The following is a 22,593-nucleotide window of genomic DNA, read 5'->3' on the forward strand; positions in this document are numbered from 1 at the left end:
TTGATTCACACGGAGCTTCTCAGTTCCGTATGTTTAAACATTAACTCTGGTATGTCCGGCACTTTTGATGTTATGGCACCAGCTCGGTCCCGTCAGTGCCGGATATCAGAAAGTTTCCTGTACTTTATCGTCGAGTGCAGAAGCCTGAGGTACCGGCAGAATCTTATCCATCCCTTGCTAATGCTTTTGTTGTTGGTTAATTTCAATTCCACCCTTAAGATGCCAGTAAATTGTCCCTCATGACTAGAAAGCAATTTCATGCCACAAATTCCAGCAGAACAAAAACGGTTATAATTTTCTCCAGCTGGCAATCCTCCCCCCCGCCCCGCCCCCGAGAATGAGGGTCAGATAGTGTGCAACATTACATAGAGAATCTTTCTGAAGTGTGCTAATCCACCAAACACAGAAGAGACATTTGGCCGTTGCCCATGGGCAATGGCCATCGACTGACCAGGAAAGGGTTAAGCATCGTCACTCCTTCCTTCCAGTCCCAGGTAATTATCCTGGACCAATGACGCCTGCCTGCACCCGCCCCTTCATGAGTTCAAATGTGGGAATAGTGCCCGACTGTCCCTTACCCGTCCACCACCACCCCCCGCCCACCATTTAAGCAACTAATCATGCCTGTGGGAATGTAGACTGAAACACCCTCCTCCCCCACATTGCAACTAGATTGAGCCCGAGGAAAGCTAACCCACCACAATCTCCCTAACCCCCCTACTGAGCATATAATTGGAGCCTGGGGAAATGTACACTCAATCCCCCAACAGAATTTACTGCCTCCAGCCTCCCCTACTTACTCATCCACATCCTTCCCTCCTGTTCTCTCTGATATGATCTTATTCCTACTTCCATTTCTTTTTCCCCACTCTCCCTCCTCCTGTCCCCATTCCCGCTCCCCAACCACCTTGACCATTCCCTTTTTCCCATCCTCTCCCCATCTCACTTCCTTCCCGTTCCTCCTTCCATAGGAACATAGAAACAGAAGTAGGCCATTCAGCCCCTTGGGCTTGTTCCACCATTCAACTAGATCATGGCTGATCTGTTCATACATGAAGAATTGCCTTTTAGATGAGGTGCCAGAGGGCACTCGGTATCTGTGCAGCAACACCCCAGTAAGGTGCCAACACCTTGGGAAAAGGAGAGAGGCAAGGAAACTGGCAGAACAAAAAAGTGTGGCACTGCTAAGATTTCAGTGTGCTGGCAATTAACGTGCCCTGGGAGATCCAATTATTTCAAATGCAAAGCACCATTTGCACATTAATCGGCAAATACGCACTATTATGTGCCTAAGTGCAGTGGCAGACTGAACTTCAGAGCAAACCTGCCACGGGCAGGGATAGCCCTGCTGATGGGAATGAACTACATCATTAAATACTCCTTTCATATAAGAATGGCCTAGGGCACAGTATAAAATAATCTGAGAAAAGCAAGCATGGCGAGGTGCCCTTGCAAGTGAGCGAGAACCAGACAGAGGAAGGGTTAAGTGCGGAGGTTCCACATGCACTTGCCCCTGACTTCATTGTTGGTGTTGGTTGCAAGCCTTGTTTATGCAGTGCTTGTACCGATGAACCTGCAGATAAAGCAGGTCAATATGTTTTCCTCCAGCAACTTGAAATCTACCTCTTAAATTCAGTACTTCTACAGTCACACTAAAAAAAAACTTACCGATAATATTCCCCATAGAACTTAATCTTGAAGATAAACAGTAATATGGGAATCTTCACACCACACCCACTGGTTAATTATGTTACTTTAGGAAAAGCTGCCATAAAACAAAAGCTGGCCTAGAAATGCTATGAGATTATCACTACCCCTTTGGGAAATGGCCGTTCCTTGAAGGGCTTTGGCAATCAATTTCCTGTGGGTAATGCTGGCATCAGATCAGCTTCGATCATTGTTAAGACTTATGTAATGTTGCACACTATCTGACCCTCATACTTTCCTGATATGTCGGGCACGACGTGTGTTATTTGGTCTCCTGTTCTCTTATCAGCTGACAGAACAACAAATTTTCCTTCGTGCTTTTTATTGAAATGACCCGTTTCAGTTTCAGTCTGTCAGGGCTGTTGGAGGAAAGGCAGATCTTTCATATAACGCAGTCATCAATTTCTCTGCTCGACTGGGAGCATGTTTTACAATTTAACCTGTCATGTATAATGGGTTGGATTTTTTTCCCACATTCATAATGCATAAGGTGTAAATTCCTTTCAAAGGACGTTTCCACTTATCCGTTGAAAATCTGAACAAGAGCAACGTCTTTTTTATTCGCTGAATAAGGTTCCGAGAGAGTTAACACTGTACACCTGTTGTGCACATTTCTGTGTTACCTACCTAGTGTGAACATTTTCAGAACTCTGCATTTTGATGTACAACAACCACTAATGTGGAATTCGGCAGCGAGTATAAACTACTCTTCAATTTCATTGCAAGTATCTTCATATTAAAATGTTGTATGCAGGCAACCATTTATAGAATAGGTGAAACTCATTAATGAGGCACCTACTGAATTGTACAAGAGCACAGGAGATCTATTCTGATTGCGGCACAATCAGGTTATTTTTTGACACTGCCTGATGTCCATGTGTTTATTGAAGTATTAGCAAATTTTAACTTTCTGAAGATTGAGATAAATAATTTGCAAATTCACTGACATAATCAGAGTGATCCCAATGATTAACAGCAAGCTCTTGTATTTACGCAACCCTATATATAGGGAGGGAAACTGAAAACTCTCTTCTATCTTGTTGACTTTCAAAATGGTTGTCAAAATTCTCTGACAATCGCAACAGCTAATCCAAAACTCTGCTGCCTGTATCTTATCCCCACACCAGGTCTCACTCACCCATCACACCCGTCCTTACTGATCTACTGTGTCTCTCAGTCCCCCAATGCCGTAAAATTTAAAATATCCATCCTCGTCTTTGAATCCCTTCAAGGACTCTCCCCTCCCTATCTCTGTAACCTCCTCCAACCCTGAATTCTGAATCTATCTGATTCTGGCCTCTAGTGCATCCTTCCCCCCACTCGCACACCCTCCCCACTCTCTGTTTTCCTCTCTGTTGGTTGCCACGCCTTCAGCCGTCTAGGCCCTACACTCTGGAACTCCCTCCCTAAATGTCTCAACCTCCGTCTCCTCCTTAAACCTACATCTTTGACCAAGCTTTTGGTCACCACTCCCAACATCTCCTTTTCAGGTTTAGCATCCATTTTTGTCAGATTATACTTCTGTGAAGTGCATTGGAAGATTTTTCGACATTAAAGATGTTGTTATAAATTTAAAGTTGCTGTTATCCAAGTTAAGATCATCTGTGCAAATCAAGGATTCAAACCTGGTCTCTGTGACTTAAAAAAACCACACTGCATGACATGTTTACTCATTGCGCTATTGGTGAGACCAACAGGATTTCGAACAAATGTAGAGTGGGAACTAAAGCAATGAGACTGGAAGCCAAGGTACAGGGAAATTAAAGACATGAGAGAAACAAAAAGATAAGCCAAGTAAATAATCAATATCACATGTAAAATTTGCTGCACTTTGAGCACTGTGTATTCTTTCCTGCAATTTGTTGGCAATTTTCCTGAATATGCATACCTTAGATCAAACTAGGTAAATAGTTTAATTGTTTCCATATTTTCCTTGGTGATTCCGAGACACTTGCATACACAGAGAACCACAAGGGAAAGCCCCAAAGAAATACAGGAAAATACATGAAAAAAGTATTTCCAGCACAATTCGGCCAAAATCGGCCAAACCAGCGCAAAAGATCAAGGAATTTCAAACGCAAATTACATCCAGCGCAAATCGAGTTTCCGCGATCTTTTGCACTAGTTCAAAAAAGTGGAGGACTAGACACTCTGATTAAAACTGCTTTTTAAAAAAATGATAAACTCATTTTCAGCTGTATTTAAAAAAACTGTGCCAAGTTACTACTCTTAAATATATCAAGAAATATTTTTTAATGCAATTTTTAAAAATTATGTTATAAACCGCTGCCTGATTGCGCTGGTTCATGGAAGATTTTATGTTCGACAATATGCAAATGGGTTTGAGCAGAAACTTGAGCAAAAAATTCACTTGCAAAACTAGCGCAATTTTGAGCGCAATTTGCACCCAGATAGTCGACTGCACCTGAAGCAGAAACTCTTGGCCATAGTCTTATGCACCTTGTAGACATGCTTACCCAACACTAATTAGAATAAAACACAAAACAATTAGTGGCTATAAGACCAGTTCACCATTTCCTTACTTGTAGCCCACAACATATAGGTTAGAAAATAGTAAATAAGCCCACTCACTACAATGCAGAAGAAATTCAGTGTTTCGAGAGTTCGGCATAGGCTGGGAAAAGGTCTCAATATCTCAGCTTTCTGAATCAAAATGAATTGTGTACCTTTTACTAATGTGTGTTTGTCAGTGGGAGATGATCGAGCAAGCACACGGAGTTTTGGCCAGATCTTGTCAATACGTTCTTGTTCAACCTAAAAGTTAAAAAAAAATTATTTTAAAAGTTTTGTTAAGTTAGTCATTCAAAACAAAACCTACGCATATGTAATAAGGTCAATGTTTTTACCATAACTCTAAAACAACAGTTACAAATTACACTGAATTACTTTTGTTTTTATGGGTTTTGTTTTTGCTCATTAAGATAAGAGATGTCAAGCTGGAACACTTTTCATTTTTCTATTTCAGGCAACTAGTGTCAACAAAAACCTCCAGATGAGGTATAGTATGGCCAGATGCAGACCCCTACCCAACAATGTGCCGCCATCTTACCTTAGTGGTTTGGCCCAATGCGTCAGTGCAACATTTCCATATTTTACACCAGCCATCCTTACGACAGCACTGAAAGGGATTGCCAATTTATGCCAAATTGAAAGATGTGTTCTGCTCTGAAGCCATGCCCTCAGAAATATGAACTTGGTTGGCACGATACAAATTTATTTGGACTTTTACAACTAGTAGGAGGCAGAGACTTTGGGATGATTCTGAACCTAGGTCTCTTGGGTTAGAGGCTATACTGGTACCCAGTGTGCCAGCCAGTCCCAGTAAACTTGTATTTTATAGTATATACCTTTAATGCACCTTAAAAATGCCCAACAAATGTTCCATATGTTGGTTGGTGTATTTTATTGATCATGGCGATATTGGCAACGAATGGCATAGATTAGACCACTGCACCCCAACCTTCCAATTTATGCCAACGTTTGCTGAAGAACTAATTAGAATATGCTGCAGTGTGTATAGCATCAAATCAGAGGCGGTGTGGTCAATGGCCAATGAGTTGATCCCACTGCCAATGGTGCGTCTGGCCTGTAAAGTGACAACAGAGGGCATCCAGCAATCACAGAGTAGAAGGAAATAAATTCGCACACAAAAATCCCCAGATGATGAATTTTCAGTCTCAGCATGGCTGCTGTGGGAGATGTCAAACAGAAGTCAGGCTCCTCGCCATAGGAATGGAGTGAAAATAGCCTCAGGCACATCAATCCCAAAAACTCTTGTGCTTCCCGGTGGCTGGTAAGAGTGGCACTGGCACAGTCCTGGAAAGAAACTACTGCCAAACCTCTTGGCCATGGAAAGGTGGAAAAGCATGGCACAGAGTAGAGAAATTAAAAGGCTTAAATTTGATTTCAATGGGAAAAAAAATCCAAGTTCAGAAAGATTAGTTATTTTAATTTCCCCAGTATATTATTCAATGGGAGATGGTGTCCTGTAGTCTTCTTATATATTAATAATTTAAACCAGATTGTTAAAATATGGTTGATTTTGCCATGACTAAAGGCATTACATAAAAATTTCAAAGTGCAGTGCAAAACAGCACAAAATGTGTAATTAAATATGACTAACGACACAAAACCAATTGACAAGACACGTCCAGCCACTTTATCAGTGCTGGTCATCACTTCAACCTCCTGCAAATACTGAATACATTCAGTCACTTACTGATTAAATCAGAAAGTTAAAAGGAGCTGTGCAGTGTGCTGATTAGAGGTTGTCATGGTACACATTTCTTTTCTACTATAAATGTCTTAAGCATAACAGGCTTAATATTATCATAGATTATTTCAAAATGTGACATGTACATTAAAAAAATAAAGCTAAGTTGTATTTTTCATTTCTTCTTCTTAGGCAGTCCCTCGGAACCGAGGATGACTTGCTTCCATATTAAAAATGAGTTCGCAGGTGACTGATGAGTCAAATGCGGGACCTACAGTCTCCGTCACAGGTGGGGCAGATGGTGGTTGAAGGGGCGGGTGGGTGGGGTGCTTGGGTTGACGTGCGCTCCTCCTTGCGCTTGCTCCCGGCGAAGAGACTCGAGGTGTTCGGCGCCTTCCCGGATGCTTCTCCTCCACTTTGTGCGGTCTTGGGCCAGGGATTCCCAGGTGTCAGTGGGGATGTTGCACTTTTTCCAAGGAGGCTTTGAGGGTGTCCATGAAGCGTTTCCTCTGCCCACCTGGGGCTCTCTTGCCGCGCTGGAGCTCCGAGTAGAGCGCTTGCTTTGGGAGTCTTGTATCGGACATGCGGACGATGTGACCCGTCCATTGGAGCTGATCGAGCGTGGTCAAAGCTTCGATGCTGGGGATGTTGGCCTGAGCGAGAACACTGACGTTGGTGCGCCTATCCTGCCAATGGATTTGCAGGATCTTGCGGAGACAGCTGTGACTAACAGCCAACTGAGCAATCAGAGAGGCTAAGGCAATGAATGGCTGAGCCATACAGGCCAGGAAGACCTCGAGCTCGATCACCAATCTGTGGAGAGTTCACTGATTTCAGTAGGTTGGCAGTAGGGCTGCTACAATTGGCCTCGAGCACTCCTGGTTTAGGGAGGGGAAAATTAGTCAGAGTTCCAGCTCCTGATTGTTACTCTTGCTGGAAGTGTGGCTATCAAATGAGTACGGGGCCGGGGTTGGTTATGGTGCTCCTCACAGTTGAATAAACTGCCAATAATTACGGGGTGAATTTCTGCAGACATTCTCCTCCTAATCTGTTCTTGCCTTATTGGAAACCAAAAAAACTTAATCAAAAATAGAAAATTGCCTGAAACGTATCATATTCATTTTATAACCAAGTTATCTGTGCTGATTTATTAATGTGGCACTGTCTACCACAGTAAGGCAGCTACCATTGAAATGTTTGGGTTTTAAAAGCCGAAAGACTGTATGAGGTGGGAAAAACTGAGGCAGATAAGGGCCAGGAATTTCCTCGGAGCTGCTGCCACTCTTCCAACAAAGTTATGACAGAAACCGCATTTATACGCGTAAACGATGATTCTGCGGCACTTCCGGTGAAGTTATGGAAGTGAAACAGGAGCAGCTCTAACAGGATTCTTGGATAAGGAGTTTTGAGATCCTGAGAAAGAATGTTAGAGTAGGAGACTGCTGGATCTTGATTTCAACACCATGGGAGGTAGGGAACAGGAAGAGTTTGTAGGACTGCACCTTTGCAGCTTGAAAGGACCAAAAGAGCAAAGCTTATAAATGTACATTTTGTTGATTCAACAGCCTTCATTATTTGCCATATAACAGACAAAACTAATTACGTAATCTAGTTAATCCAGTTTTATTTCTTATAATGTACAACAAAGAACCACAAGCATATATTAGGTTATTTGTGGACATTTTTGAGTTTTATTTTATACTTGTGATTGGTCTGGCGTGGCTGAGAAAATAGCTTAGGGTCTTTCACTGAAGCCTTACAGAAATGGACTGGATTGTTGAAGATTCTATTCTGTATAAGAGTGCAAGCACACAGAAGAAAAAGTTTAAAATAACTATTACATACATTACATTACAACTAGAACCATAAAAAGTAACTTTTCTACTAATTATTGCCATGTACATAATAAAAATACAAAACAGAAATAACAGTGGAAAGCGCTGAATTTTGGTCTTGCATTGCTCCCTAAGGAAGATCAATGTGCACCCCTCAATGTTGTATTTATGAAAACAAATAATGGAGCTGGTCCTATTACAGGAGCTGCATACCATGTTTTAAATGTAGTTTTCATTCTAGTTTTTTTTTTAAATGTTGTTCACAGGTTATCAGCAACACCATGTTTATTGTCCATCCCCAATTGCCCCAAGAAGGTGGTGGCGAGCCTTCACCTTGAACTGTTGTCGTCCCCTTGGCCATGTTAAAGTCCATTAGGAGTCAACTGGAGTCGTGTGTATGTCAGATCAGGTCGGGGAAGCAGGCTCCCATTAGTGAACCAGTCTGGTTTTTACAACAATCCAGCAGCTTTCATGATCGTTTTTCAGGTGTCAGATTAATCTATCCAAATTAACTGAATTCAGTTTCATAATTTCCCAGGGTGGGAATTGAATTCATGACCATAACCACTAGGTTACTGTCCTCCCTTGCACATTTAGGTAAAATTATAAACAGGACGATTTCACCTTCTTGATTACACCAACACTATATACTGGACTCACACCAAAACTATATCTATCTAACTATCTCTCTCTATTTTATATGTATATATATCTCAACACTATATACTGTGATCACACCCCACAAATACATCACACTATACGTACTAGAATTACACTAAAACTATATGGTGGAATTATACCATACTATATACTGAGCTTAACCCAACACTATACACTGGGATTTCACCAACACTATATAATAGGATTGCCCACACTATATAAGGGGATTACACCAACACTATATGGTGTTAACTCAACACCTTCTGCCATTTCCCTGCGAAATCCTAATGACCTAATCTAAACCATGTGTTAGCCTCTATCACACAGAATACATTCTCATAATTCAGAGATATTAATACAGACTTCTGCATTGTTAAGCTATTTTTCCTGTTATATTACACACTATCCTGCATATGGTGGTACTAAAGCAATATTGTACACTGGGATTACACCAACACTGTATACTGGGATGACACTACAATGGTTTAGTGGGATTAGACCACACTATTTGTACTTTAATATATTGGATTTACCAAATGTTCTCACCTCTCCTTTTTCATTCCGGATCCTTCTGTTGAAATCTTTGCCCTCCAAGCAGATGAAGTCCTCCCCTGGATTAATGATGCCACATTTAATGGCGATGGCACGAGCTGTGTTAATGTTGTCCCCTGTGACCATGCGTACAGTAATACCAGCTCGCTGGCACTTTCTGATGGCATCTGGTACCTACACAAAAAAAGAGGGATCAAAGCCATTCAACTCAATTTTGCTTACTGGATGCATAAGTAACTTTTTACTTATCAAATGTAAGCAAACAACATGGCAAAATGAAATAACATTATAACAAAAATGAAGTAACTCAGATAATCTATAAGGAATGTATCCCAGAATTTCTGTCTGACAATTGCTCCCTTTAGCTTATTATTACAATTCTACAAGTATATTTTAATATAAAAGTAAAATACTCTGGATACTGGAAATCTGAAATAAAAACAGAAAATGCTGGAAACACTCAGCAGGTCAGGCAGCATCTGTGGAGAAAGAAACAGAGTTAACGTTTCAGGTCGATGACCTTTCATCAGGTAATATATTGACTTTACCAAAGGATCTCACCTCTCCTGTCTCTTTCTGGATCCTTTGGATGAAATCTTTACCATCCAAGCAGATGATGTCCTCACCAGGATTTATGGTGCACAATTGCTGATTATAATCTTTTCTTTATACCCAGTGATAATGTGAGGTATATCTGTGATACTGCCCTTGTGCTGTACTGGTATCACATTACAGTGTTCTCAGTTAACCAGCAGAGTGAAACTATAGTATCTTACAGATTGATTTTTTTGTAATAATATTGTTCATATTCTATCATCATACTTGTTAACAAAATTCAAAAACAGCAACTTGTGTTTCATTCATGATACTGAACTTATTTAATGTCATAAATGTTTCTGTGCTTTGTCTCAAGAACTCACTTGCTGCCACCTTTGTTGCCTTTGTCCCACCAGGTTCAAGATATGTCTCATTACCACTATGCCCCTACCACACCAGCCACTGCCTCCTACTCCAAGGTTTGCAATCCCTGGTCTAGAGACTACAGTGAGCATGGCACATGAATGGACTGGCTGACCATTGCCACATCTGACTTAACCATCTCTAGCAATAAAGAAAGAAATAACTCTCATTTATATCGCCCCTTTCATGACCTCAGGACATTCCAAAGCACTTGACAGTCAATGAATTACTGAAGTGTCAGCCTAAATTGTGAACCACCTCTTTCCTTTCCACAGCCAATTACTCCAAAGTTATCCAAGAACAACCCAAACACCTCTTTGGTGACTACCAACAGCCTCCTCCAACCACATCCAACCCCGCCTCTCATTCTAGATATTTCCAACATCAAGGCCATCTGCTTGGCAACCTTTATCTCCTCTGATTCCTTTTCATTCCATTTTCTTTTCCTTCCAACCCAGTTACCTCACTGTCTCTTCCACATCACCCTCTGTCTCATTACATTGTGTTCTGCATAAAGCTTATCTGTTGTTGCTTCAACCCTCTTCCAACCTAGTTCTTGATGACTCAACTTCCACTTCTCAACTCTACATATGCTGACATTGTCAACCTCTCCCTTTCTCTAGGCATTGTGTTCTCACTTTTTAAAACTATCCTCTGAGTCAGAAAGTTGTGGGTTCAAGTCCCACTCCAGCTACTTGAGAACATCCTCCAGGCTGACACTTCAGTGCAATACTGAGGGAATGCTGCACTGTCAGAGCTGCTGTCTTTCAGATAAGACGTTAAACCGAGGCCCCGTCTGCCCTGTCAGGTGGACGTAAAAGATCCCATAACACTATTTGAAAAGCAGGGGAGTTTCTCTTGGTGTTCTGGCCAACATTTAGCTCTCAACCAACACCTAAAACAGATGATCTGGTCACTTACATCATTGATGTTTGTGGGAGCTTGCTGTGCGCAAATTGGCTGCTGCATTTCTTAAATTACAACAGTGAATACACTTTAAAAGCACTTCATTGGTTGTAAAGTGCTTTGGGATGTCCTGAGGTCGTGAAAGGCACTACATAATTGCAAGTCTTTCTTTTTTCTTTCTATCATCACCTCCTTCCTAAAAAGTGTACTCTTGATCCCTCTACCATTGCAAACTACCATTTTATCTGTAAACTCTCCTTTTTCTCTGCGTGCTTGAACAGATCAGTGCCAACCAGCTACAAGCTTACCTCTCTTAGCACTCCCTTTTCCCCTCCAATCCAGTTTCTGACCAGCTTATGATATAAAGCCTACTCTGGACAAGATTTCAATTGACATACTGCATGATCGCAGCTGTGCCCCTCTCTGTCTCTCTTTATCGTCAGTACTACTTTCAATACTGTTGAGCGGATCTGAGCGGCAGCAAGAGGAGGAGCAGCAGCATTAAAACAGCAGGAGAGAAGGCCTTAGGCAGAGCAGACCTGAGCGTAGGCGGCACATTCGAATTCAAAAACAACAACAAAATAATCAATGAGTGACGTCACAGGACAGCAGGGAGGTATTACCTTTGTCTTTTTCTCTCTGTGAAGTCAGTGGGTTAGCTATGAAGTTTAATTCGTAGTATAGTAAATAAAGGCATGGCAGGGCACCTCAGTCCCATGGAATGTACATCCTGTGCCATGTGGGAAGTCCAGGATGCTATTCATGTCCTGGACAATCACATGTGCAGGAAGTGCCATCAGCTGGAGGAGCTCGAGCTCCGGGTTTCAGAGCTTGAGCAGCAGCTGGCGTCACTGTGGTGCATCCACGAGGCTGAGAGCTTCGGGGATAGCACGTTTCAGGAGGTAGTCACCCTGCAGCTTAAGAGTGTGCAGGCAGAGAGGGAATGGGTGACTGCCAGACAGACAAGGAGGACCAGGCAGGTAGTGCAGGAGTCCCCTGAGTGCACCTCGCTCTCCAACTGGTATACTGGTGAGGGCAATTGTTCTTCTGGGGAGTACAGCCAGAGTCAAGTCCATGGCACCATGGGTGGCTTAACTGTACAGCAGGGGAGGAGGGAGATCGGGAAAGCAACAGTTATAGGGGATTCAATAGTTAGGGGAACAGACAGGCATTTCTGCAGCCGCAGATGTGATTTCAGGATGGTATATTGCCTCCCTGGTGCCAGGGTCAAAATGTCACTGAGCAGCTGCAGGACATTCTGAGGAGGGAGGGTGTACAGCCAGAAGTTGTGGTCCATATCGGTATCAACGGCATAGGTAGAAAAAGGGATGAGGTCCTGCAAGCAGATTTTAGGGAGCTAGGAAAGAGATGAAAAAGCAGGACCTCACAGGTAGTAATCTCCGGATTAGTCCCGGTGCCAGTGAGTATAGAAATAGGAGGATAGAGCAGACGAATGCGTGGCTGGAGAGATGGTGCAGGGAGGGAGGGCGGGCTTTAGATTCCTGGGACATTGGGGGAGGTGGGACCAGTACAGGCCAGATGGATTGCACCTCAACAGAGCCGGGATCAATATCCTTGTGGGGGGTTTGCTAGTGCTATTGGGGAGGGTTTAAACTGGTTTGGCAGGGGGATGGGCACCAGGATGTAGCCTTAGAAAGGAGAAAGAAGGTGCACAAAGGAGTAGGGGAAACAGATAGCACTAGAGTAAGAGATGGTACAGTATTAGATGGAGTCAGACTAAAAGAGAATACAAGAGGTCTAAGATAGGTCTACAGTGCATATGTGTAAACGCATGAAGCATGGTAAATAAGGTTGGCGCAAATAGTCACATGGGAATATGATGTTGTGGCGATAATGGAGACCTGGCTCAAAAAAGGGCAGGATTGGGCACTAAATATTCTTGGATACAAGGTGTTCAGGAAAGATAGGGAAGGAAAGAAAGGAGGTGGGGTGGCAGTATTGAATAAGGAAAATGTGTGCTGGAGAGAGAGGATGTCACAGAATCACAGAAACCCCACAGTGCAGATAGAGGCCATTTCAGCCCATCGAGCCTGCACCGACACATATCCCACCCGATCCCCGTAACCCCTACGCCAACACATATCCCACCCTATCCCCGTAACCCCACGTATTTAATACCCCTAACACTAAGGGTCAATTTATCATAGCCAATCAACCTAACCCGCACATCTTTGGACTGTGGGAGGAAACCGGAGCACCCGGAGGAAACACACGCAAACACGGGGAAAATGTGCAAACTCCACACAGACAGTCACCCGAGGCCGGATTCGAACCCGGGTCCCTGGCGCTGTGAGGCAACAGTGCCAACCACTATGCCACCGTGTCCTGGAGGAGTCAAGGACAGAATCTATTTGGTTAGAGTTAGGAAACAATAGAGGTGCCATTACATTACTTGGTGTATTCTATAGGCCACCAACTAGTGGAAAGGATATAGAGGAGCAAATTTGCAGGGAGATTACAGACAGGTGCAAGAGAGAGTATGAAAATAGAATGGCAGCCAACATAAAAGGTAATCCAAAAGTCTTCTATAGGCATTTAAATAGTAAAAGGGTAGTAAGAGGAGGGGTGGGGCCGATCAGGGACCAAAAAGGAGACCGATGCATGGAGGCAAAGGGTATGGCTGAGTACAAGTACTTCACATCTGTCTTGACCAAGGAAGAGGATGCTGCCATATATATAGTGAAGGAGGAGGTAGTGGAGATACTTGATAGGATAAAAATGGATAAAGAGGTGTTAGAAAGGCTGGCTGTACTTGAAATAGATAAATCACCAGGAGGGGATGGGATGCATCCTAGGATGCTGAGGGAATCGAGGGAGGAAATGGCCATAATATTCCAATCCTCCTGAGAAATGGGGGATGGTGCCAGAGGACTGGAGAATTGTAAATGTTACACCCTTGTTCAAAAAAAGGTGTAAAGATAAACCCAGCAACTATCGGCTGGTCAGTTTGACCTTGGTAGTGGGGAGGCTTTTAGAAACAGTAATCAGGGGTAAAATTAACAGTCACTTGGATAGGTGTGGATTAATTAAGGAAAGCCAGGATGGATTTGTTAAAGGCAAACAGTGTTTAACTAACTTGATTGAGTTCTTTGATGAGGTAACAGAGAGGGTTGATGAGGGTAATACAGTTGACGAAGTGTTCATGGATTTCCAAAAGGCGTTCGACAAAGTGCCACATAATAGGTTTGCCAGCAAAGTTGAAGCCCATGGAATAAAAGGGACAGTGGCAGCATGGATACGGAATTGGTTAAGTGACAGGAAACAGAAAGTAGTGGTGAACGGTTGTTTTTCGGACTGGAGGAAGATATACAGTTTTGTTCCCCGGGGTCGGTTCTAGGACCGCTGCTTTTCTTGATACATATTAATGAGTTGAACATGGGTGTACAGGGTACAATTTCAAAATTTGTAGATAACACAAAACTTGGAAGTATAGTGAACATTGAGGAGGAAAGTGATAGACTTCAGAAAGACAGACAGGCTGGTGAAATGGGTGGACACGTGGCAGATTTAATGCAGAAAAGTGCAAAGTGATATATTTTGGTAGAAAGAATGAGGAGAGGACATATAAACTAAATGGTACAATTCTGAAGGGGGTGCACGAACAGAGACACCTGGGGATATATGTGCACAAATCGTTAAAGGTGGCAGGGCAGGTTGGGAAAGCAGTTAAAAAGGCTTATGGGATCCTGGGCTTCATAAATAGAGGTGTAGAATACAAAAGTGTGGAAATTATGATGAACCTGGAAGTACTGTGTCCAATTCTGGGCACCACACTTTAGGAATGACGTGAAGGCCTTAGAGAGGGTGCAGAAAAGATTTACAAGAATGATTCCAGGGATGAGGGACTTCAGTTATACAGATAGACTGGAGAAGCTGTGGTTGTTCTCCTTGGAGCAGAGAAGATTGAGAGGAGATTTGATAGAGGTGTTCAAAATCATGAGGGGTCTGGACAGAGTAAATCATTGGCAGAAGGGTCGAGAACCAGAGGACACAGATTTAAGGTGATTGGCAAAAGAAACAAAGGCAACGTAAGAAAAAACTTTTTTACACAGCGAGTGGTTAAGATCTGGAATGCTCTGTCTGAAAGGGTGATGGAGGCAGATTCAATCATGGCTTTCAAAACAGGAGTTGGATAGCATAGAAACATAGAAGATAGGAGCAGGAGTAGGCCATTCAGCCCTTCGAGCCTGCTCCGCCATTCAATGAGATCATGGCTGATCATTCAAATTCAGTACCCTGTCCCTGCCTTCTCCCCATATCCCTTGATCCCTTTAGCCTCAAGAAATATATCCAACTCTTTCTTGAATATATTTAATTAACTGGCCTCCACCGCCCTCTGTGGCAGAGAGTTCCACAGGTTCACCACTCTCTGGGTGAAGAAATTCCTCCTCATTTCAGTCCTAAATGGCTTACCCCTTATCCTTAGAAAGAAATTTGCAGGGCTACAGGGAAATGGCGGGGGGGGGGGGGGGCGGGTGGGACTAGCTGAAGTGCTCTTGCAGAGAGCCGGCACAGGCTCAATGGGCCGAATGGCCTTCTTCCGTGCTGTAATCATTCTATGATTCTAACTATAGAGTAGTGATAATGGGAGACTTCAATTATCCTAATATAGACTGGGATAGTAATAGTGTAAAGGACAGAAAGGGGGAAGAATTTCTGAAGTGTGTTCAGGAGAAGGTTTCCGGCCCAACAAGGAAGGCATTGCTGGATCTGGTCCTGGGGAATGAGGTGTGTCAGGAGGATCAAGTTTCAGTAGGGGAACATTTAGGGAACAGTGATCATAGTATCATAAGGCTTAGATTGGCTATGGAAAAGGACAAGGAGCAATCTAGAGTTAAAATGTCGAGGAACCAACCAGAGATCAGGCCATCTTAGACTGGGTATTATGTAACGAGAACTAACAACAGAAAATGCTGGAAAAACTCAGCAGGTCAGGCAACATCCGTGGAGAGAAATTTGAGTTGACGTTTCGGGTCGAACCCTTCTTCAAAACTGGAAAGAAAAGTAAATAGATCGAAGGCAGGGCTGCGATCGGACAAAAGAAGTGAAAGAAACAAAAGAGCTAGACGAGATGGTAATAGGCTGAGATTAGGTGTAAAGTGTACTGGCAGGGCAAGAGATGGCAGCTATCTCTTGCCCTGCCAGTACACTTTACACCTAATCTCAGCCTATTACCATCTCGTCTAGCTCTTTTGTTTCTTTCACTTCTTTTCTCCGATCGCAGCCCTGCCTTCGATCTATTTTCTTTGCTGTCCAGTTTTGAAGAAGGGTTCGACCCGAAACGTCAACTCAAATTTCTCTCCACGGATGTTGCCTGACCTGCTGAGTTTTTCCAGCATTTTCTGTTGTTATTTCGGATTACCAACATCTGCAGTATTTTGCTATCGTATTATGTAACGAGAAAGGATTAATTAGCAATCTTGTACGAGGCCCCTTGGGTCGGAGTGATCATAATATGATCGAATTCTTCATTAAGATGGAGAATGAAGTAGTTGACTCAGAGACTAGGGTCCTCAATTTAAATAAAGGAAACTACGATGGTCTGAGGAGCGAGTTGGGTAGGATTGATTGGGGAATGGCACTCAAAGGGTTGACGGTGGATAGGCAATGGCAAACATTCAAAGACCGAATGGATGAGCTACAGAATTTGTTCATCCGAGTTTGGCATAAAAATAAAACAAAAAAGGTGACTCTACCGTGGCTAACAAGGGAAATTAGGGATAGCATAAGATCCAAGGAGAGGACATATAAATTGGCCAGGAAAAGCAATAATCCTGAGGATTGGGAGCAGTTTAGGATTCAACAAAGGAGGACAAAGGGATTCATTAAGAAAGGGAAAATAGAATATGAGTAAGCTTGCAGGGAACATAAAAACTGACTGTAAAAGCTTTCATAGATATGTGAAGAGAAAAAGATTGGTGAAGTCAAGCGTAGGTCCCTTGCAATCAGAATCAGGGGAATTTATAATGGGGAACAAAGAAATGGGAGACAAACTAAATAAATATTTTGGTTCTGTCTTCACAAAGGAGGACACACATAACCTCCCAGAGATGCTGGGGAACATAGGGTCTGATGAAAGGGTGGAACTGAAAGAAATCAGTATTTGTAGGAAAATGGTGTCAGGAAAATTGATGGGACTGAAGGCCGATAAATCCCCAGGGCCTGATAATCTACATCCCAGGGTACTTAAGGAAGTGGTCCTAGAAATAGTAGATGCATTGCTGGTCATCTTCCAGAACTCGATAGACTCTGGAACAGTACCCATGGATTGGAGGGTAGCTAATGTTACCTCACTATTCAAAAAAGGTGGTAGAGAAAAAGCGGGGAATTATAGACCGGTAAGCCTGACATCGGAAGTGGGGAAAATGCTAGAGTCCATTATAAAAGATGTAATAGCAGAGCACTTGGAAAGCAGTGACAGGATCGGACGAAGTCAACATGGATTTACAAAAGGTAAATCATGCTTGACTAATCTACTGGAATTTTTTGAGGATGTAACTGGTAAAATAGATAAGGGAGAACCAGTGGATGTGGTGTATTTGGACTTTCAGAAGGCTTTCGATAAGGTCCCGCATAAGAGATTAGCGTGCAAAATTAAGGCACATGGGATTGGGGGCAAGATATTGACTTGGATAGAGAACTGGTTGGCGGACAGAAAGCAAAGAGTTGGAATAAACGGGTCGTTTTCCAAGTGGCAGGCAGTGACTAGTGGGGTACCGCAAGGATCGGTCCTAGGACCCCAGCTGTTCACAATATATATTAATGATCTGGACGAGGGAATTGGATGTAATATCTCCAAATTGGCAGACGACACAAAGCTGGGTGGGAGGGTATGCTGTGAGGAGGATGTCGTGAAACTCCAGTACGATTTGGACAGGTTGGGTGATTGGGCAGAAACATGGCAAATGCACTATAATTTGGATAAATGTGAGGTTATCCACTTTGGTGGCAAAAACAGGAAGGCAGATTATTATTTGAATGGCAATAGATTGGGAGAAGGGGAAGTGCAAAGAGACCTGGGTGTTCTTGTGCACCAGTCGCTGAAGGTAAGCATGCAGGTGCAGCAGGCGGTTAAGAAGGCAAATGGTATGTTGGCCTTCGTAGCAAGAGGGTTCGAGTACAGGAACAAGGATGTCTTGCTACAGTTGTACAGGGCCTTGGTGAGACCACACCTTGAGTATTGTGTGCAATTTTGGTCGCCTTACCTGAGGAAGGACGTGCTTGCCATGGAGGGAGTGCAGCGAAGATTCACCAGGCTGATACCTGGGATGGCAGGAATGACATATGAGGAGAGATTGTGTCGATTGGGCTTATACTCACTCGAGTTTAGAAGATTGAGAGGGGATCTCATCGAAACCTATAAAATTCTGTCAGGCCTGGACAGACTAGATGCAGGAAGGATGTTTCTGATGGCCGGGGAGTCCAGAACCAGGGGTCATAGTCTAAGGATAAGGGGTAAGCCATTTAGGACTGAAATGAGGAGGAATTTCTTCACCCAGAGAGTGGTGAACCTGTGGAATTCTCTGCCACAGAGGGCGGTGGAGGCCAGTTCATTAAATATATTCAAGAAAGAGTTGGATATATTTCTTAAGGCTAAAGGGATCAAGGGATATAGGGAGGAGGCAGGGACAGGGTACTGAATTTGGATGATCAGCCATGATCTCATTGAATGGCGGAGCAGGCTCGAAGGGCCAAATGGCCTACTCCTGCTCCTGCTCCTATCTTCTATGTTTCTATGTTTCTAAAATACTAAATTGGAGTAAGGCCAATTTCAGTAGGTTGAGAACGGACCTGGCCCGGGTAAATTGGAATCAAAGATTGGCAGGCAAAACTGTAATCGAACAATGGGCTGCCTTTAAAGCGGAAATAGTTCGGGAGATGGTACAATTGAAGTACATTCCCATGAGCGGGAAAGGTAGGGCAACTAAAGCCAGAGCTCCCTGGATGACGAAAGAAATAGAGAGTAAGATGAATCAGAAAAAGGGGGTTTATGACAGATGTCAGGTTGAGAATACAAGCGAGAACCAGGCTGAATATAGAAAGTTCAGAGGGGAAGTGAAAAAGGTAATACGGCGGCAAAGATGAGTATGAGAATAGACTGGCAGCTAACATAAAAGGGAATCCAAAAGTCTTCTATAGGTATATAAATAGTAAATGAATAATAAGGTAGGGGTGCGATTAAGGATCAAAAAGGAGACCTACACATGGAGGCAGAGGGCATGGCTGAGGTACTAAATGAGTACTTTGTATCTGTCTTTATCAAGGAAGAAGATGCTGCCAAAGTCATAGTAAAAGAGGAGGTAGTTCAGATACTGGATGGGCTAAAAATTGCTAGAGGAGTTACTGGAAAGGCTGGCTGTACTTAAAGTAGATAAGTCACCAGGACTGGATGAGATTCGCAGATGACATTCTATGATCCTATTCTATGATTTTATGACCACTCCATTCTCTTCCACCCTCTCTCTTCCATTATTCATCTCCTTGGCATTGCTCTCTTGTAGTCCCACTCCAATTTTTTCCAACTTAGTCACTACATCTACTCAAATGGAGTCATCTCAAATGGAGTTATGTTAGCAGGAAACATAAAAGGGAACCCAAAATATTTTAGAAACATATAAAAAGTAAAAGGATAGTTAAAGGAATGATGGGGCAGATTAGGGACCAAAAAGGAAATCTTCTTGTGGAGGCAGGGGACATGACTGAGGTACTGGATGAGTACTTTGCATCTGACTTCACAAAAGCAGAGGAAGACATTAATGTTGGAGTAGAGATGGGTGGAGTAGAGATATTGGATAGGATAAAAATAGATAGAAAGGGGGTGCTGAAAAGGTTGGCATCACTCAAAGTTAATAAGTCACCCAGCCCAGATGGGATACGTCCTAGGTTGCTGAGGGAACCTAGGATGGAGATAGCCGAAGCTCTGACCACAATCTTTCAATCCTCCTTGGAGATTGGAGTGGTGCCAGAGAACTGGAGGATTACAACTGTTACACCCCTGTTCAAAAAAGGAGGGGGATAAACCTGAGAACTACAGGCCAATCAGTCTAACGTCAGTGATGGGAAAACTACTAGAGGCCATTGTCAAGGACAAAATTAATTCTCACTTGGAGAAGCATGGGTTAATAAGGGACAACCAGCATGGATTTGTTAAAGGCAAATCGCGACTGACTAACCTGATTGAGTTCTTTGATGAAGGTAGTGCAGTAGATGTTGTATATATGCACTTTCAAAAAGCATTTGATAAAGTACCTCATAACAGACTAATTAGGAAAATAGAAGCACATGGTATTGAAGGGATGATGGTAATTTGGGTACATAATTGGCTAAGAGAATAGCGGTGAACAGATGTTTTTCTGACTGGAGAGAAGTATGCAATGGGGTCCCCCAGGGATCGGTATTAAGATCAATGCTTTTCTTGTTATATATAAATGACCTAGACTTGGGTAGATTTCGAAGTTTACGGATGATAGAAAACTTGGCAACGTAGTAAATAGTGAGCATTGTAGCAGAGTTCAAGAGGACACAGACAGACTGGTGAAATGGGCAAACACATGGAAGATGCAATTTAATGTGGGTAAGTGTGAAATGATGCACTTTGTGAGAAGCAACATTGCGAGGCAGTGTAATCTAAATGGCACTATTTTGAGTGGGTGCAAGAACAAAAGGACCTGGGGGTGTATATTCACAAATCTTTGAAGGTGGCAGGGCAAGTTGATAAGGCGGTTAAGAAAGTGTATGGGACACTTGGCTTTGTAAATAGGGGCATTAAATACAAAAACAAGGAAGCCATGCCAAACTTTTACAAATCTCTGTTTAGACCTTGTGTACAATTCTGGGCACAACACTTTAGGAAGGATATCAAGGAGAGGATACAGAGGAGATATACCAGGATGATACTGGGTATGAGGAAGTTCAGTTATGTGGAGAGATTAGAGAAGCTGGGATTGTTCCCCTTAGAGCAAAGATGTTTAAAGGGAGACCTCAAAGGTATTCAAAGTTATATGGGGTTTTGATAGAGCAATGAGGGAGAAACTATTTCCTCTGGCAACTGGGTCAGTAACCAGAGGTCATAGATTTAAAATAATTAGCAAAAGAAGTAGAGGGGAAATGAGGAGAAATTTCTTCTCTCAGAGCGTTGTTAAGATCTGAACGCACTTCCCGAAAGGGTGGTGGAATCAGATTCCACAGGAACTTTTAAAAGACAATTTGACATGTACTTGAAGAGGACTCATTTGCAGTGTTATGGGGAAAAAGCTGGGGTGTGGGACTACATTGGACAGCTCTTTCAAAGAGCCGGCCACAGGCGTGATGGGCCAAATGGCCTCCTTCTGTGCTGTAAGATTCTATTCTATGATTGTATCTACCAACTCTCATGGTGACTGACATGAATCAGTCATTGATGAAAGAAAGACTTATGAAGTAATACTGAGCGGCCTACGGGTGGCGCTGTCCAGGCAGAGTATAAATACTCGGGCACGGGTCCAGCTTGCGCAGGACATTCTTAACAGGAACTAGTGAAGGACACAACTAGCCCTCCATGTTGTAAAACAGTTGATTAAAGCTTTAACGCTTAGACCAAATGCCTAGTAGTTTTCTTACGTCAGTGACTTCTCATATTTTCCAGCGTTTCATTCTCAGTCCCCCTCCTATTCATTATCTACATGCTACCCCTCAGTGACATTGCCCACAAGTGTGGGGTCATCTTCCACTCAGCTCTACTCTGTCACCACCATTAACTCCAGATTGCTGTACTGTTCAGCTGCCTGTTTAACAGCCTTGGATTAGTCAATGTCTGCAAAACTAAATCCATCCTGTTCTACTCGATCAATCTCCCTTGTTACCTGATCAGGCTGAACCTGGAGTTGCACATCTTGACATTCTCTTTGACCTTGTACTGAGTTTCTATCCTACATCCAACCTGTTGCCAAGATCACCTTCTGTCACCTCTGTAACACTGCTCAGTAATAGTCTGCCACATCCCCTCTGCTCCTGAAGCCTGAATCCAATTGCATCAGCTCAAGACTTGATTTCTTCAATGTCCTCCTCTCTGGCAATCCTGTCTTTATCCTTCAGAAGCTCCAGCTCATCCAGAATTACGTACCCAGAGCACTCTCCCAAACCTAATCTTGCACACCTTTCACCTTCTTCTTTGCCCAGCTGAACTGGTGCCCTGTGCCCCAGTGAACCATCTTCAAGATCCACATGCTTGTGAGAACAAGGGTTCAGATTACCCGAGTACCTCAAAAGTTCTTTCTGGGTAGTCTGTGAGACCAGCACACGATGTGTTAAAAGTTAAAACAGCTTTCTGCTGAGCATGGATTGTAAATTGTGTAAGGGGATTTTAAAGCAAGGATATCTTCACAGGAAAGTAAAATAGTAGAATGTGTAAGAGTCATTCAGCCATATCTGTAATGGTCTGGAATATGTCCAACCATCTTCAGCTGCTTCATCAATGACCTTCCCTCCAACATAAGGTCAGAAATGGGGATGTTCGCTGATGACTGCACAGTGTTCAGCACCATTCACAACTCCACAGATAATGAAGCAGTCCATGCCCACATGCAACAAGACCTGGACGACATTCAGGCTTGGGCTGATAAGTGGCAGGTTATATTCGCACCACACAAGTGCCAGGCAATGACTATCTCCAACAAGCGAGAGTCTAACCACCTCCCCATGACATTCAATGGCATTACCATCGCCGAATCCCCCACTATC

At 43.1% G+C, this 22,593-nt stretch overlaps 1 protein-coding gene across 14 annotated transcripts in view; it reads right to left on the reverse strand.

The window, feature by feature from the left end:
- The window catches only part of atp2b2 (ATPase plasma membrane Ca2+ transporting 2), a 784,580-nt gene that overhangs the window by 48,110 nt on the left and 713,877 nt on the right, over positions 1-22,593 (reverse strand). For all 14 annotated transcript variants that reach the window (XM_086001789.1, XM_086001795.1, XM_086001794.1 and 11 more), the window contains 2 exons: positions 8,983-9,162; positions 4,395-4,482 (listed from right to left, as the gene is read on the reverse strand). In XM_086001789.1, coding sequence (XP_085857915.1) covers positions 4,395-4,482; positions 8,983-9,162 — 268 coding nt within the window. The remainder of the gene's footprint in view (positions 1-4,394; positions 4,483-8,982; positions 9,163-22,593) is intronic.

Source organism: Somniosus microcephalus, chromosome 11 (assembly GCF_052327205.1).
Source record: "Somniosus microcephalus isolate GS21.2 chromosome 11, FLI_Smic_1.0, whole genome shotgun sequence".
Taxonomy (NCBI): Eukaryota; Metazoa; Chordata; class Chondrichthyes; order Squaliformes; family Somniosidae; genus Somniosus; species Somniosus microcephalus.